Here is a 16,785-nt window from a genome sequence, read left to right on the forward strand (position 1 = left end):
ACATCCCACAGATGCTCCATGGGATCGGACCCTAACCCCGGCCTTCAACATGACGTGGAAGAAAATGTGATTCATCAGACCAGGCCTCCTTCTTCCATTGCTCCATGTTCCAGTTCTGATGCTCACGCACCCATTGTAGGCGCACTCTGATCGGTCTGCGGCTACACAGCCTCCTACGCAGCAAGCTGTGATGCACTGTGTGTTCTGACACCTTTCTATCATAGCAGCATGAACTTTTTTCAGAAATTTCTTCTGTGGGATCGGCCCAGGCGGGCTATCCTTTGCTCCCCACTTGCCCATGGGCGCCCATGACCCCGTCGCCGGTTCACCGGTTGTCCTTCCACTGCAAACCGGGAACACCCTACAAGACCTGTCATTTTGGAGATGCTCTGACCCAGTCGTCTAGACATCACAATTTGGTCCTTGTCAAAGTGGCTCAGCTCCTTACGCTTGGCCATTTTTCCTGCTTCCAACGCATCAACTTCAAGAACTGACTGTTCTCTTGCTGCCTTATATATCCCACCTCTTGACAGGTGCCATTCGGAAGGAGATGAGCAATGTTATTCACTTCACCTGTCAGTGGTTTTAATATTGTGGCTGATCGGTGTATAGTCTTGACTCTCAGAGAAACTATTACACTTTGTATATTTGTCTCTACTGCTTTCATTGGCTTTGAATGTACGGACAAGATAATCACAAGTGGAAATTCCTGGTTCAGAAAGTAAAAATCCTGCCATGTTTTTGCTCATGCCAAGCGCCCCTCCAGCCCATTCCTCTGGTCACTTCCAAACCAAATCCACACGGTTGTCTCGAAATCCCGGAGTTGAGTTTCACTTTCTGAACCCGGATTTTCCGCCGCTGAAGATAATTCTGTGAAAATACTTCTTTAAAAACCCTCAGACATCATGAACATCCAAGGATGGAACCCATGTTGTCACGTTCTGCACACAGTATGTTTTCCATCGACATACCAAACGAAAAAAAAAAAACCTCACTTGATGATTCTCCTGCGGCAATTCAAATTGCAGCGATACCGCCACAGCCTCCCAATATTAAAATATAGGCTTGATCTAAAGTAAGTGGTAAGGCAGCGTGCAGGAAATAAACACACACACGTGCGCACATGCCCACGCACGTACACACACACACACACACACATGTGCGCACACGCACACACCCACGCACACACACTCTGTTACACCATTAAGGCTAATTTGGAGTATCGCTAATGGATGTGGGTGAGGACCATTTAACGACGGTTTATACAGCCAAGAGGCAGGAGGGGGAATGATGTGCAATCTCTACAATCAAAGTTTCTCTGACTTGAAAACGCACACACACACACACACACACACACACACACACACACACTCACACAGACAGTCAGAAAGGCATATTTTACATTATTTCTACTCCAGCGTTCCTCATTCTCTCTCTTTCTAGTTCAAACCCAAGACCCGCAAGTTGTTAAAAATTGAACACTCACATTGATATCAGTATAATTTGGACGGTCTGGGGGCTCAAACGGCCGTTGCTTATAAATAGCGACAGTCATCAGATGAACCAGACCGGGACAATTTTACATGCACGGTCGGAGCTCCCCAGCCATGTCTGGGTGTCTGGAAATTGGGAGGGGAGAGTGGCTCCACGAGATGACGCCTCATTAATATTTCACCGCACAAGGTCTAACGGGGTATTCTGCTCTGAGAATAGAATCGCGTCGGAAAAAATAAACCCCAATGCTCTATGTATAAAGAACCCGGTGGATGCTGAAATTTAAGTAGTAGAGATCAAACGACAATTTTGTAACTTCAGCAGCGCGGGAAGCCTTGATCCTCAAAGGAGAAGCAAATTACACGGCATGGAAGCAGTCACCTCATTATAAGAAAGTCTCAAGTTTTATCAAATCTACAGAGTTAGGGAGGAAAATATACTTTTATACCATATGAAAATGCATGTTATTACATCATAACATTTGTAAAGGGAAAGGAAAATAAAACATAGATACCTCTTAAGCCTCTTTAAAGAACATACTTTATTTTTAAAATTATATTTCAATCATTTACAATTCAAAAGTTTCAATTTACTTTTAACTACAGAACCTTTGCAGATAATATAATCATAACAGTAATGACAGATTTACTTGAATTCCCCAGAAAATGTCAGAAAAACAGGAAAAAATTATCTTTTGGCTACTTAAAATTTTATATATATATATATATATGTGTGTGTGTGTGTGTGTGTGTGTGTGTGTGTGTGTGTGTGTGTGTGCGCACGTGCGTGCGTGCGGTGCGTGCGTGCGTGTTTTCTGCTTATCGGAAGACATGAATGCCTTATTTGTCTTCAGGCAGCACAATTGTACCTCAGCATCACAATCACAGATGGCTTTATAGATAATGAACAACTTTCACGGTCGTGCAACAATAGGCTGCAAAACAAAATGCCACATGCACCCGACTGCAGTGGATCAGACGACCTAATTCAAGGTGAAACTCGGTCTGGTACCGAGCAAACAATTACATTCATCCACTTGTTTTGCGGCAACTTTTCATTGCAGGGTCCTTTGACAACAACAATAAGAAATATGTTGAAATTTGCCTGAGGAGAAATCAGGCCTATACCACAGCCACGGTTTGTTTGGATAATTAATGTTGTCACAAGGACGCCTCTTCTCTATAAGCACAGCCTGACACTTCAAAATCGCCCTCCTCTTGTCTTTTTATTGGTTTTCTTGGCGCTATCCCTTTTCTAGTTCTTTGGCATAATAGAGATTGAGTTCTTTCCGACACCCCAGGCGAACACAAAAACAACAGTTATGCAGCCAATTTGCACCACAACCAAGGGACTCAAAAAAATAAAATAAAATACAGAAGAAAGGGAAACATTCTGGAAAGCTTTGTGGTAGAATATAGAAAGTCCTTCAAAAAATAAAGTCCCTCCAAACCAGAACGTTTTCAGCTATAGGAGCTTTATAGCGTTATGGCCTGTTGTGCATGCTACTGTCCCATGCTGCTCTGGACAATTGTATTCTATAGATTAACACCACTCTCACACACACACCAGATACTAAAAAATGTGACGGTAGCACTATACCGAGGAGTGACGTTCCACGACCAGATGTCACTCCGCAGAAACGGTTCTTCACATTCTGCGGAGCGCGAAAAACCTGCTCCACCGCCGTGAGGACTCTCCTGGCTTCCCGTGGTCTATATGGGACTGCTGGCCAATTCGGCCGTGGGGTCTTTCCCCATCCCCACCCACGCCTTCTGCAGGACCCTCTGCTGAGGACTGGCTTCATTTTAATATTTAAGTTAACAATGTGGGTCTCTGCTTTTCTTTCTGGGTTTAGAAAGGAAATGTCATCGTGGTGAATTGTAATTGTTGAAAAAGTACTTCAACAGTATATGTAGGTGATGGTAAACAAAAAAAAAAAAGTTGAAAAAATACTTGTGTTAATACTCTGAATATTGTGACTTTGGGTTGCCCTGTTCTGAAGTGACCACACTGGTGCAGCAGATCAATACCTTCAACCCCCTGAACGGCTGTGAGAAATGCCAATTTAAGGTAAGAAGCGTTCTCCTATGTTATGTTAATATAATTGATTTATTATTATTATTATTATTATTATTATTATTATTATTATAACCTTAAAAGCCTTGTTTAAACAGAAAATAATGTCCATGTTACAGGTTTGATTCCAAAGCATTATACAGTATACTGTACTTTTTAGGAAGGATTAGAGACCTCAGTTTTGTCTCTTATTTCCCCCATTATTTTTGCTAAATATATTGTAGTTTACTATAATCTTAATGCCCTAAACCATCATTCAACTTTCAATGTATTATTATATTACTATATATATTTATAATTCAGATATAATTGTAAATGTATATATATATTTTTGGTAAATTTATTTTCCAAAATTCTAACGCTATTCCATACAATAATTTGCTGAATAGAGATGTTCATATTCACCATTCATTTACCAGCATGTGTTTCCTCTGTCATATTAATATCAATCTAAAATCATCAACAAGGACTCGTTTGAATTTTCCTCTTTTCCCTCTCATTTCAGTCACACCGACCTCCACCCAGACCATCCACCGCTCCACGGACAGCCTCCAGGCAGAGAACCTGGACTTCACCCGGACCCCCACCCGGACCCCCACTCTCACGGTCAGGTGAGACCGTGACCGTGAGACCTGAAATTCCACAACTGCTTCCACAACTAAATTCCAAATTGTTATTCGTGAAAATAGTTTCTCTTCTTCTTCCTCTTCTTCTTCCTCCTCTTCTTATGTCCTGTTTTTACTGGGCTGGGTCTGTTTCACTGTCATTCGCCAGCATTCTTGACAATGGGGTCAAGTAACTGCAACCTCTACAACCTTGGAGCCGGTGAATGAAGAGTGCAATTTCCAATTTCCTCAGTAATAACGAAAGGGCCACTGAATATAAATGCAAGGGTTTTTTGGTGCATACACGTGATTTTTTTTCTTTTGTGTCGAATAATTATCATATTGTTCCTTATTTTCTCGTGAGTGGACTCACTTCCGCCCCTGGTTTGGGCTTGCTTGAGCTACAGGCTGGCCACCTGTAACAAGGCCAAGGACTGTGCTCTGGTACACTGAACTATTACGAGACATTCACCATCAATTGTTTTTTCCTCACGACTTAAAATGCAATCCACGGTTTTGAACTCAATTATAGATCATTTTCTTAAATGACGAATGCCCTTTTTGTTTTGATATATGTGCATGTTTATGCAAATCTGTCATAATTACCCTGCTCAAAGCACATCATATTTTCTGAGTGGGTTTGAACGTCCGGATGCACGAAACCATAATGAAAATGATTCATGTCAATTAAACACGCCGGAACTCTCCATTTCACTTATCCTGCATTTACGCACAGCGGGGGTGAATAAATAAACCAGCAAGCTAGATCTGGTTGACCTCTCTTCCAATACAGTACCGATCCAATCTAATTAGTACTCGCAAATAGATATTTACTTCATGCTATAATTTATTCCATTACCCCCTCAAGTGAAAAAAAATTAAATAAATCACTGTAGGAGATCAAGAAATCATGTTAAAAGCGTCAATTACCTCCCATTAATCCTGCCTGCATACGTTTGATTAAATCATATTTATCATTCCTCTTTAGATGTCGCTGCCTTCAAGTCTATTGAGACGTCAACTTTTTTTGAAGGCTGAATAAAATGACAATATAATAATATGTAACATAGCAATACAATGAAATATACTAAAATGATCTGCCGAGTGCTATGACTGCGAGCCACAGCTTAGGAAGCCCCTCGCCCGAACACAATGCATACAAAGCGGAATTGCAATAACTTTCAAAAAACAATACAACCACAAGCAGCGTGTGTGCAAAAATATTTGTTTTGATCCACTCAAACATTCTGAGTATTACATTCATTAAGAGTCAAAAGTTGTATATGTTATTTGATACGTATTGTATCATCGCTCTCGACTTCAATAGCGTTTCAATCACTCTGACCCACTGTCAATTATTTTCCTGTGACCTAAATATTTCATGATAAAAAGTTATATTTAATGACATATTGTTAAGATATTAAATTCCATAATGCAGATTTTGAAGGAAAAAAAAAATGGATTCAAATTGTTCAGCCGAAATCGCCAGCATCACTGTGGAATTCATTACTTTAGAATCTGTTTTAAAGTCATGACTAACAAATACGAAATTTGTTGACATTTATTGGCATATTTCCATGAGCACTTTGGCGTCTCAAACTTTGCACTTGGCGAGTCCGTATCCGAGGCAGAGCCACTCGTTGGTGAACTCGGTGTAGCCCGGAGCGGCGGCCAGGCCACTTCCTGCGGAGACAGAAAGGAGAGGTACCGTGAAGGAAAACTACCACATTTTGTCCCGATCAATTAAATCATGAAAATTGCCCCTCCTATGTGGTGGGGGCCCACGACTTAGTTCAACATGTAAATAGGAAACAGCACTGTCAGTGGGACGGAAAACTCAAGGAATACTGTCTAAGGGCTTCAAAAAACCCCACATTTCACTCCTGTATAGTCTGATCTGTTAATGCACAGCGCCGGTTTCCCTGTAAGATGAGCAGAGGTGGAAAATCAGGGTTCAAAACGTCCAATTCCACTCCCGGATTTTGAGCGAACCGTGTGGATTTGCTGATCGGCGTCAACCCAGAGAGGTCCAACGAATGAGCGTTATCAGCGGATCACTGCATGGGCGGGAGCAAAAACGCGGAAACGGGACCTCTTCTTTTTCCGACCCTGGAATTTTCCACCTCTTAAGATGAGGTCATAATTTGTAAAAATTAAAAAATTAAGAAATTAAAAAAAATACAACTTTAGGCTTATGTATTAATTTTAAAAAACACACACAAACAAAACAACAGTTACATAACCTGTGTGTGTTAGTATAGAGCTTATAGATCTAGAAATTCATAATAATAACACTGGAAGTTGCCAAAACAGCCAAAACCTCTCACTTGCCCCAGTCAATAATATACAGTATATACCAAAATATATATCAAATATATATATATTTGATATATATATATACTATGGTCAATCTGATGTTTATCATTGAAGCTGTAGAGGAATTAAGAGAATGAGCGGAGTGACACTCACCCTGCACCACATTGCGGAGGTTGCAGTAGTTGGTCCCGTTATCGAGGAGGCTGAGCCAGAACTCTGACGTGGAAGCACCCTTGGCCAAACAAAGACAAGCGCACCGTCAAACCTCTCCATTGAACAGGCGACAACGCGACAGAAACATTTCCGAAGTCCGGAGGTGAGGCGGCGGGTTGCTTTGACTTACGCCCAAACGACAGCCCTTGTCCATGGCCGTGTCCAGGGTGGTGAAGTTGATGCTCTGAATTTCGCCGTTCGCGGAAGTGTGGGTGGCCTTGATGAGGTCTCCAGTCACAGTCCCAAGCTTGGTAAAAAAGAAAGAAATAAAAAGAAATAAGGATCACATTAAGGCTACAATAATTACAGTTACAATATCGATTTATTTTTTCGGGTTTTGACCTGATACTGCTCCATGGTCTTCAGCTGCGTCAAGATGGTCTTGTTGACCTGAGAACAAGGCATCCCGACCAGCCTGGGGATGAGAGGAGCCGGATGAGACGTTTGACTTTCACATACGCACACATCACCCAATCACCTCCAAGCCGCCATCGAACCGACGCCCCCACCCGCGTCCTTACCAGACAACTTTACAGAAGGCCTGCATTTGCTCCACGGGGTTGCCCGACGTGAGGACGCTCGTTCCCACGAGAAAGGCCGAGGCCAGGAGCAGGGTCCTCACGTTCATGGTGAGCTCACGGGGTTTTCTTCTGGCGGAGGTAGAGGTGTGCGCGGGTCGGCGGCCTCAGATGAGTATTTTTTGACGCCCCCGAGGGGGTTTATATAGCACCCGGCATGAAAGCGCCGAGGACCGTGAACTGGTCATGTGTGACAGCGTGTCATCGGTTCGCGTGATCCCTCGCGTCTCGGTGGGAACCACGTGTCCAGCAGCATGACGCTGCGAGGGACCACATCTGCCAACCTGGATCTGACCCCAACCCTAACCCCCGTGTTGTTTCTAAGTTGTGACTGCATTTCAAAATTTCAGTGCGAGTCTGAGCAGCCGAGCTCAGGTTGCGCCCTCGCATTCGTCATATTGCGTTTGACATATTTTTCTGACATATCTTTCATGTTAAATATCCATATTGTGCTGCTCTAATGTTCAAATTGTTTTATTTTATTTTTTTCTCAAGATTTAGGATGAAAAAGGTCATGAAAATTAAAGATGCTTGATTCCCGGGAGGCAATTGCAATCAAAACAAATTCTCTCTCTCTCTCTCTCTCTCTTTCTCTCTCTCTCTCCCAGTATGTATAGGCCTACGCTAAATGCATACTTTTTGTTTACACTTTTTATCAGAGGTACCTTTTATTTATTTTATTTACTCACAATTCATCTTCCAATGGTTCTGGAAAAAAAATGTGCGCGATTTTTTCCAATTCATCACGGTACATACTTTCTCATGATCAATTAGCTTGTGAATATCGGTGTGCGTGGTGGTTTTTGAAGTGAAGCCTCTGGAAACACGCTCAGAATAGTTGACCGAATCAAGGCAATTATGGCTCCAGTGACCTTGACCGGCACACAAATGGGATTAGGGCGAGGAGCCACTTTGAAGAAACCACAGAAAAATGACTCTGACAGTGAAATCATTCCAAGCCTCGTGAAGATGAAAAGTCAAAAATAAATGTAATAAACAGTAAAGATGCCAGAGAAATACCAAACACCTAACAAAATCAAACATCCTTCAGAGTCATTAGTGTATTCATATGATTAGAAACGTATCCAAAGCGTTTGCAAGCTGCTATGCGGAACATTCACCAGCAGAGCGCAGCAGACTGTTCCGACTGTTCCGACTGGCAATCCCTCATTGCATTAACTACATATTTGATTCAGCAATTCGCTGTGAACATTTGTTTTCTGCGCTTCCTGTCCGTGACAATGATGAACCACTCGGTCAAATTCCACCAAATGGAGCGAGGGGACAAAATTACCACGGGGGAACGTCTCAAAGACACATTGGTATTGGCTGTGTGTGTCGTTCCCAAAAGCACATAAAGGTCACCGGATCAAATTGGCCCATGAGTATTGTTTTTTTTGTCTGCCGCGTTCACGCCGCCGCACGGGTCATTCGATTTAAAGACGCGGCGTCAAACAGACCGGCGGCGCGGGTGGACCGGGGTGCGAGGCCTCGTTTCGGTCGTCGGCCCCCGTCGGATCCTTCCCACGACAGACGGGTTGATCGCTGCCGTGGGTTAAAAAGTAAAAATCCGCCGACCGAAAGTTTTCAGGTTTCGGCTCTTTGGTTATAAGGACATCTTTCCTCACCGAAATATACCGTATACAGGTCGAACGCTACGGCGGCCCGCCCATGAGCTTGTGTTAGTGTGTGTGTGTCGGGAGGTCAGATCAACAACAAATGGAAGACATCTGTGTGTGGACTTTACTCAACAATTGGCAGAGATGTTGGATGAGTTGGTCAATAGTCAGTGGGCAGTGCCTGCAAACCCCCATAGCAACAGATCGACCATCTGCTGGAGCGAGGCTGGCAGAGAGCACTGCCTCCAAAACACTTTGAGCATTTATACACTTTTACATTTGTTTTATTTTACGCTGGTTAACACAGGCTGCTTAACTTTGCATTTGATCAAGTTAATAACATGACAGCTCTATTATATAAGCCTGATTTTAACGAAGGTCAGCTATTCAACTTCTGGGAAAAGCCTTTGAGACAGAAATACCAGCAGTTTGAGGAACTACCACATTTCTCAACTATTATTTTGAGGAAATGGTGTCGAGAATTATTTGAGGATTACTCGGAGTAGTTCAAGACCAACAATTAAAGAGAAATAATGACTGAAAATCATTCGTAATGATTGTCACCCTGACATCATATCTCCATCTAAATTGATAACAGAAACATTTTTACTAAATGCATTTTTCCTTTTTCTTTATAATGCTTATAAGGATAATTATTGTTGTCATTGTTGGTATTATCGTTACCAACATAATCATTATAGTTAATCATAATATTATATTTTTAGTATTAGGTTGCTTTCTATTAATGTAAAGCACTTTGAGTTGCATGTTGTGTATGAATGTATTTTTTTTTTGTGTGTATTTTTTAAAGTGCTTTACATTAAATAAGGCAGTCAAATAGCAACAATAAAAGCAAAGCAAACAAGAAAGTAAATAAATAAACAAATAAGTGAATAAATAAATAAACAAACAAACAAACAAACAAATAAATAAATAAATAAATAAAAAACAGGGTAAGAATGAGCTAACAAAAAAAAAAAATATATATATATATATATATATATATAAAATTGCATTAAAATAAATAATCTTACAAGAAACATTTTCAGATTTGGGTCATCAATTTATTATTATGATGATGACGATGATTATTGTCATTATTATCATTATTATCATGAAGCTTATTATTATTATTATTATTATTATTATTATTATTATTATTGTAGACATTTGCTTTTTAATCCTCATCCAGGATGTGGCGCAAAAATACAAACAAAGTGTTTCACAGCAGAATTCTCCCAAAATAACTCAGGACATTCTCGCGTAACCTTTGACCCAGTCCCGTAGAGAGACGCAAAGCCACGCCTGTAATCTCGCGATATTTCCTCGGGTCCCGCTCCTTGTTGCCGCCTCCTCCACCCCAGCAACTTAGAGGCGTGTGTGTGTGTGTGTGTGTGTGTGTGTGTGTGTGTGTGTGTGTGTTTTTTTATTTACCGTGTCAAACGTAGGCTTTGCCGCTGTGCTTCGTGGAGCACCGTGGAGCAGCAGGGCGGCGGTGGATCCCGTGGAACAGAAAGGTCAGAACATGTCCGACACTCATGCACATGCGTACTTTTTTTGTTTTGTTTTGTTTTGTTTAAACTGTCAACGTAGTTTGTCAGCGTCGTGCGCGCTGCTTCACATTCACCCTGCATGTGCGCGGTGAGGTGCGTGTGTTTCACTGTTGCACTTTTGAAAGCCTCCGGTACCTGCTCGACGTCGAGCACCGTGAGTCTAAAAATACGCCCCCCCGCCCCCGTCCCGTCCAAAGGTTCTTCTGCGCGCCGTGGGCCAAACGCTGTCTGATAAAGTCTGCCGACGTCATCAGCGGTGCGATGACGTCGGCAGAGGGTGCGCGCAGTCCATGGTCCTGTGTCAGGCCAGATTGTCGTCGGACTCGCGGCACCGTCTTGTGTTTTTATTTTGTATTTACACCTGCTGGGGTGTTTGTGAGGCGAAACAATGTTCTTATAAGGAATAAACACAATTTATCATCCCTTTTAAGACAGTCTTGTGCCTTTCTATGTCTGCTGGCAATGTGAGCTTTTGTGTTGCAGCTGAATAATAATAATAATAATAATAATAATAATAATAATAATAATAATAATAATAAACCATCCCTGAGAATATTTTCTACGTTATAGAAAATATTCTTGTTTGCTTATTACTTACATCTCAAATCAATAGACCAGTACATATTATGTATTGGTCTATTGATGTACGTGTTTTGTTACTATAACACTCGCTTTACATTGTGAAACAGGCAACTGCTCCATTAAAAAGTTCGATAAAACTGAAATTGCATGACGGCAATTGTATATAACAATGAATAAACTGTGAAAGTAGATTGAGTCATTTTTTTGAGTTCCTTGTCTCCCCTTCAGGACTTCGCTCAAATCACACCACAACCACAACAAAAAGCCGCCATGACGGAGTTGAGCGGGAAGGTCCAAACCGTCCTGGGTCCAGTCGGCCCGGACCAGCTGGGTCGCACCATGACCCACGAGCACCTGACCATGTCCTTCGAGTGCTGCTACGTCCCCCCGCCGTCGGGCAACGAGGCGGCGGCCGGCGACCCCTTCCACATGAAGCACATGTTCTGGCTGAGGCAGAACCCGTACGGCAGCCACGAGAACCTGCTGCTGGGGCAGGAGACGGCCGCCGTGCGCGAGGAGCTGATGGCGTACAGGAGGGCCGGCGGCGGCGCCATCGTGGAGAACACCACCACCGGCATCGACCGGGACCTGCCCACGCTGCGGCGGCTCGCCAAGGACACCGGCGTCCACGTCGTGGCCGGAGCGGGCTACTACGTGGACTGCACCCACACTGAGGCCACCAGGAGGATGACCGTGGAGAAGGTCTTGCATGGAAATGCTTTTGATCTCTGTCTAACTCAAGGATGTCCCCTCTTTAATTTTTTACCTTGTTTTAAGCACGTTTTGTGTTTTCCTTCTTCTCTCGTGGTCTTCATTTTGTTTTTGAGTGATTTGAGCTACGTTTCGTCTTTACATTTGCATAAACATATAGTCTTCATGTGTGCAGGTCCTTGAAAGAGTCTTAAAATGTCTTAAATACAGTTTTACAAGATAAAACTAAAAGCCATTACATTCGTCCCTAATTTTAATATAAAAGGTCATAACATAAACATTAATTTCAACATAAACATTATTATTTATTATTTATATTATTTTAATTTATTTATTTATTTATTTATTCATTCTCATAAATAAATCCAAGAGAGTCTGTATAAAAAGTACTGGTTAGAATTATTAGAGTACCGAATAACTTAACTTTCCTTCTGACCTAAAGACTATTTTAATAAAAGTTCAGAGAATCATCTCGTCCATAACCCCGTACCAAATATATGACCTTAACCTGCAACACATAATTGAATAAGAGAGATATGATTTGTCCAAAACTCAGTGTTAAATCTCATTCAGTGGCAGAGAGGTGTTTTGAACGTCCTGTGGTATTAAAAAAAAAAAAAAAAAAAACCATGGCACTCCGCCGTGTTTCTCTCTCACCCCCCTCAGCTCACCGACATCATGGTCAGCGAGGTGCTCCACGGGGCCGACGGCACGGACATCCGCTGCGGCGTGATCGGGGAGATCGGCACGGGCTGGCCCATCACGGAGAGCGAGAGGAAGGTCCTGAGGGCGGCGGCGCACGCCCAGACCCAGCTGGGCTGCCCCGTCATCATCCACCCGGGGCGCAACCCCGCCGCCCCCGCCGAGGTCGTCCGCATCCTCCAGGAGGCCGGGGGCGACATCGACAAAACCGTGATGTCGCACCTGGACAGGTGGAATAGAAAACGCAGTTTGTCACGGCCTTTACTTTGATATTGGTTCAAATTGATGGTAGTTATACCTTTTTTATATTTAAGAAATGTAAGTGAACATTAATGCATCATTATATGCGGTGTATTGATACAATATCAATATTGTGATATGAGACTAGATATTATCTGGGATACATGCAAGGAAGCTAAAAAATATTATCCATAACACTGCCACACCATTTCTGTTTTTTCTTTCGCTCCAGCCAATGGTTCAATATATTATTTTGTCGATATTGCCCAGCACTGTTATATCTCATTTTGGGTCTTTTTTTTTTTTTTTTTTTCTAATTTCTTCTTCTCCTTCTCTCAGGACCATATTTGACCATGGGGAGCTGCTTGAGTTTGCAAAACTGGGGAGTTTCTTGGAGTACGACCTGTTTGGAATGGAGATGCTGGATTACCCGTACAACCTGGAGGTGGACATGCCCAGCGACAGCCAGAGAGTCCAGGCGTGAGCGGCACCTCCCTTAACACTATAATTATTATTTTGGCCGTGACGCGTCCCGACACACTCAGGGGGGCAAATTCACAGAGACTGGATTGCGGCCGCCAACAGCGACATGCATTTCCCATAAGTTGTGCACGCTCTCTGCGCCGTCTCAACGTTCGATTCACAAAATACGTTGTTGCTAATGATGCCAGCGCAAACATGGCAACAAAGTTTCGCTGCGGAGTGCGATTTGCCCAGGTTTTTTGCGTCTGATCGCAGTTATCCATGTGGCGAAATAAATAATCCGCCTGACACGGGGACGCGCGCCTTTTTTGTTACGTGCAATTAGGAAAGCTGTAAAATACAAACTAGAATAATAAAAAAACACAGTTTTTATTCGGTTTATTTGGAGAAACGGGCACGCGCAGCGGCGCGTAAATGCGTAATGGAGAGTCTCCATTTACAAATGATCAGTCTCCAATAAATATAACATTGTTTGAACTGTAGTTATTTGGATTTAAAGTGTTTCGTAAAAATGTGAAATTGTATGGAAGTCCTTCGGGGTGCTGCGTCGAATTATTTCAAATCCCAGTTTTGACAGGTAGCTCTGATCGCACTAACTCTATGCAGACAGTAATATTCTTACTCTTATCTGCTTGTGACTATCAGCGCTGGTGTTTGTGAATTGGATGTTTTTTTGCAATGAGGCTCGTTTGCATAGAAAGGGGCCAATTTTGCGCCGAATGTATGAATAATACCAAATTTAAATGCACGCAAATAGCACCGGGACGCTATTTGCCTGGCAGCGCAGTTAGGGGTGCGTTTCACCCTCTGCGGCTGCTTTGAGAATTAGACGGTTGCTTTTTGTGTTATTTCAGGGGTTTAGTGGCCGCGAAAAGCCGCGCAACCCTTTTTGTGAAGTCGCCCCTCACTGTATTGACGTCATTGGTGTGTGTGCGGCCTCCACCCCCTCAGCTTAGCGTTCCTGGTGAAGGAGGGCTACGAGGACAAGATCGTGATCGCCCACGACATCCACACCAAGCACCGTCTGACCAAGTATGGCGGCCACGGCTACTCGCACATCCTCAACAACATCGTTCCCAAAATGCTGATGAGGGGAATCTCCCAGAGCCAGGTGGACAAGATCCTCATCGAGAACCCCAAACGCTGGCTGACCTTCAAATGAGGCCCAAAATCGCATCACATTTTTTTTCCTCCTTGATTGTTTGCTTATGAAAATCACACACGCACACACACACATTACCTGAATGTATATGTGATCATCACTTTCATGTCATTTTTTAAATCAGTTAACCCTGTAAAGCCCAAATAAGCACTAAGTGACACAGTATCCATCCAATAGGATTGCGAGGACAAGCAATAGGACCCGTTGAGAATGTAAATGTCGTTGTGGGAGTTTCTAACCCCAGGTACGGGTTTTCCACTGTTGTAAAAAGTTGAGCCATGCCTAACCGGTCAAGTAGCTCATCCCCCCGGGGCATCGGGTATGTGTCGAATTTTGACACCTCGTTCCCCTTGTGGTGGTTTACACAGAACCGGACCGACCCATCGGACTTATCCACCAGCAGTACGGGGCTGCACCAGTCACTCATAGACTCCTCTATCACCCCTATGTCTGGCATGGCCTTTAATTCTGCCTGCACGACTTTGCGGTTATGTTCGGGCAGGCGATAAGGCCGGGAGCGCACCTTTACTCCCGGGTTTGTCCTCCGCTCCCGACCCTGTAGCAACCAAAAACAGTCCCCTTTCCAGGAGACCTGGAACCCCGGAACAGCAGGGTCCATGGGCGACAAAACAGACTAGCCCCCTCCTCCCTCCGGAGCGTGGGGCCTTGGGCTGCTGTGCTGGCTGGAGGAGGTGTGGCCGGGCTTGGCTGTCGCGGGGACTGCTTGGAGGGGTGGCCTGGCTGCTGGGCGGCTGTATGGTCCCGGCGGTGGCGGAGCAGCGAGCTGCTGGCGGGTTACCCATGGGGGTTCCTGTGGCTGCCTCCCCTCTGGTCCCCTGCTGGAATTTCCGGGCGCGGCTGCTGCCAGTCGGGAGAGGTGCCGGTGCAGTGACCGCCTGTTTACCTGCTGGTGGCTCCAGGTCTTCGGAACCGCCCTTCTATGTCCCTTCCCCGTGCCGGAGGGTCCCTGCTCAGGCGCCACTGTGCCAGTCCCGGCTGAAACGCGCTAACCAAGTGACAGACAGGCAAAGATGTTGCAAACACACCAGTTTATTGTAGAGTGCCAAGATGTAACAAACCGGGAGCAGATGGACGTGTGTGTGTGTGTGTGTGTGTGTGTGTGTGTGTGTGTGTGTGTGTGTGTGTGTGTGTGTGTGTGTGTGTGTGTGTGTGTGTGTGTGTGTGTGTGTGTGTGTGTGTGTGTGTGTGTGTGTTACAGTGGTACCTCGACTTACGACTGTAATTCGTTCTATAAGATCAGTCGTCTGTTAAAACAGTCTTATGTCAATAAGACGATGTAGGTCGCCTGCTGGCTGACTGCTGACTGACTGCTGACTGGCTGCTGACTGGCCGCCGACGCGCCAACTGCAAATTTCCACGGTCGTATCTTGGAGCAGTCGGTCGCAAGTCAATACAAATTTTCGCGACTAGCGCTGCTTGTATCTTGGATCAGTCGTAAGTCGAGGGACCACTGTACAACCATGGTCTTTACAGGGCTAATTATAATGAATTTACCTCGATTCAATTGCCATGTTATTGTTTTCCAAATTTACTATGAATCACTCAGTCACTTGAGCATTAATTCCAAGGGAAATAGTCAATCAGTGTTTATTTCAGAAAGATGGAACCATGAATGGATCAAAAGGGCATTTAATCTATACATTATTCAGATCGGCAGAGCAGGCAAATAATCCAAACGTCTCCCAACTCGTCTATCCGCAATTCTGTTCAAAATGTTTTTAATTAACTCTCCAAAAAAAGGAGAATTCTTGAACTTCATCAGAAATCAGAAAGCAATCTCCTTCTTCCCTCTGTGTTGTTGTCGAGTGCATTCGGCAGCGGTGCTCAGAATTAAATGCTGTTAATTGGTTTTCTTTCTTATTTAACGCTGTGGCTGCGACTGCATTCAAAAACGCAACGGTGACTCTTCACAGCGGTGGCTGGCGGTTTGCAAATGAAAGGACGCTTGTAAAGTAAAAAGTGCACAAGCCCCACAATTGTGTTTTGCTCTTTTGTTGGAGCGGGCCAGGCTGAAGGACGCGGTCTCCTCTCTGGGAACAGGTGGCGTCACCACAGGGTGCACAGCATCCCCCCCCATGGAGAGTGATGTAACAGGGCATTAACTTCTGGGAGATCCAGGAGGTTATAATACAGGTGGAAGGTGTCATATTATTTAAACTACATATTAGCCATATTTACTGATTTAGTGAACAAGTTAATACCCAGCATACCACAGGGCTCCCAATACTTTGACTTGGATGCTGGTTGCTCATCAACACTTGTTTCAATACTAATTTCCTTTTTTCATAAACTGTATATTTGTAATGCTTTTATAAATACACTGCTTTTAAATGATGTTACCTCGGTCTATACCTTTAAAAAAATCCCTTTTAACAAACAGGACCATTTGATGTATTCCTGTCTCTCAGACACCTAGGAGATATTCTAGAT

General features: G+C 43.7%; 2 protein-coding genes across 2 annotated transcripts; one reads left to right on the forward strand and one right to left on the reverse strand.

Moving 5' to 3' along the window:
- Positions 1-5,389: 5,389 nt before the first annotated feature.
- Positions 5,390-7,374, reverse strand: LOC307238153 (uncharacterized protein). The gene is made up of 5 exons (XM_080011032.1): positions 7,226-7,374; positions 7,047-7,119; positions 6,835-6,951; positions 6,645-6,723; positions 5,390-5,858 (listed from the first exon to the last, which is right to left on the reverse strand). Exons 1-5 carry the CDS (start codon positions 7,330-7,332, stop codon positions 5,770-5,772), a joined length of 465 nt encoding a protein of 154 aa, XP_079867158.1. The 5' UTR covers positions 7,333-7,374; the 3' UTR covers positions 5,390-5,769.
- A 2,892-nt stretch (positions 7,375-10,266) lies between these two features.
- On the forward strand, positions 10,267-16,203 carry pter (phosphotriesterase related). Its single transcript, XM_080011030.1, has 5 exons — positions 10,267-10,418; positions 11,265-11,738; positions 12,414-12,679; positions 13,029-13,169; positions 14,124-16,203. Exons 2-5 carry the CDS (start codon positions 11,307-11,309, stop codon positions 14,332-14,334), a joined length of 1,050 nt encoding a protein of 349 aa, XP_079867156.1. The 5' UTR covers positions 10,267-10,418; positions 11,265-11,306; the 3' UTR covers positions 14,335-16,203.
- The last annotated feature ends 582 nt before the right edge of the window (positions 16,204-16,785 follow it).

Source organism: Zeus faber (genome assembly GCF_960531495.2).
Source record: "Zeus faber genome assembly, chromosome: 12".
In the NCBI taxonomy this organism is placed as follows: Eukaryota; Metazoa; Chordata; class Actinopteri; order Zeiformes; family Zeidae; genus Zeus; species Zeus faber.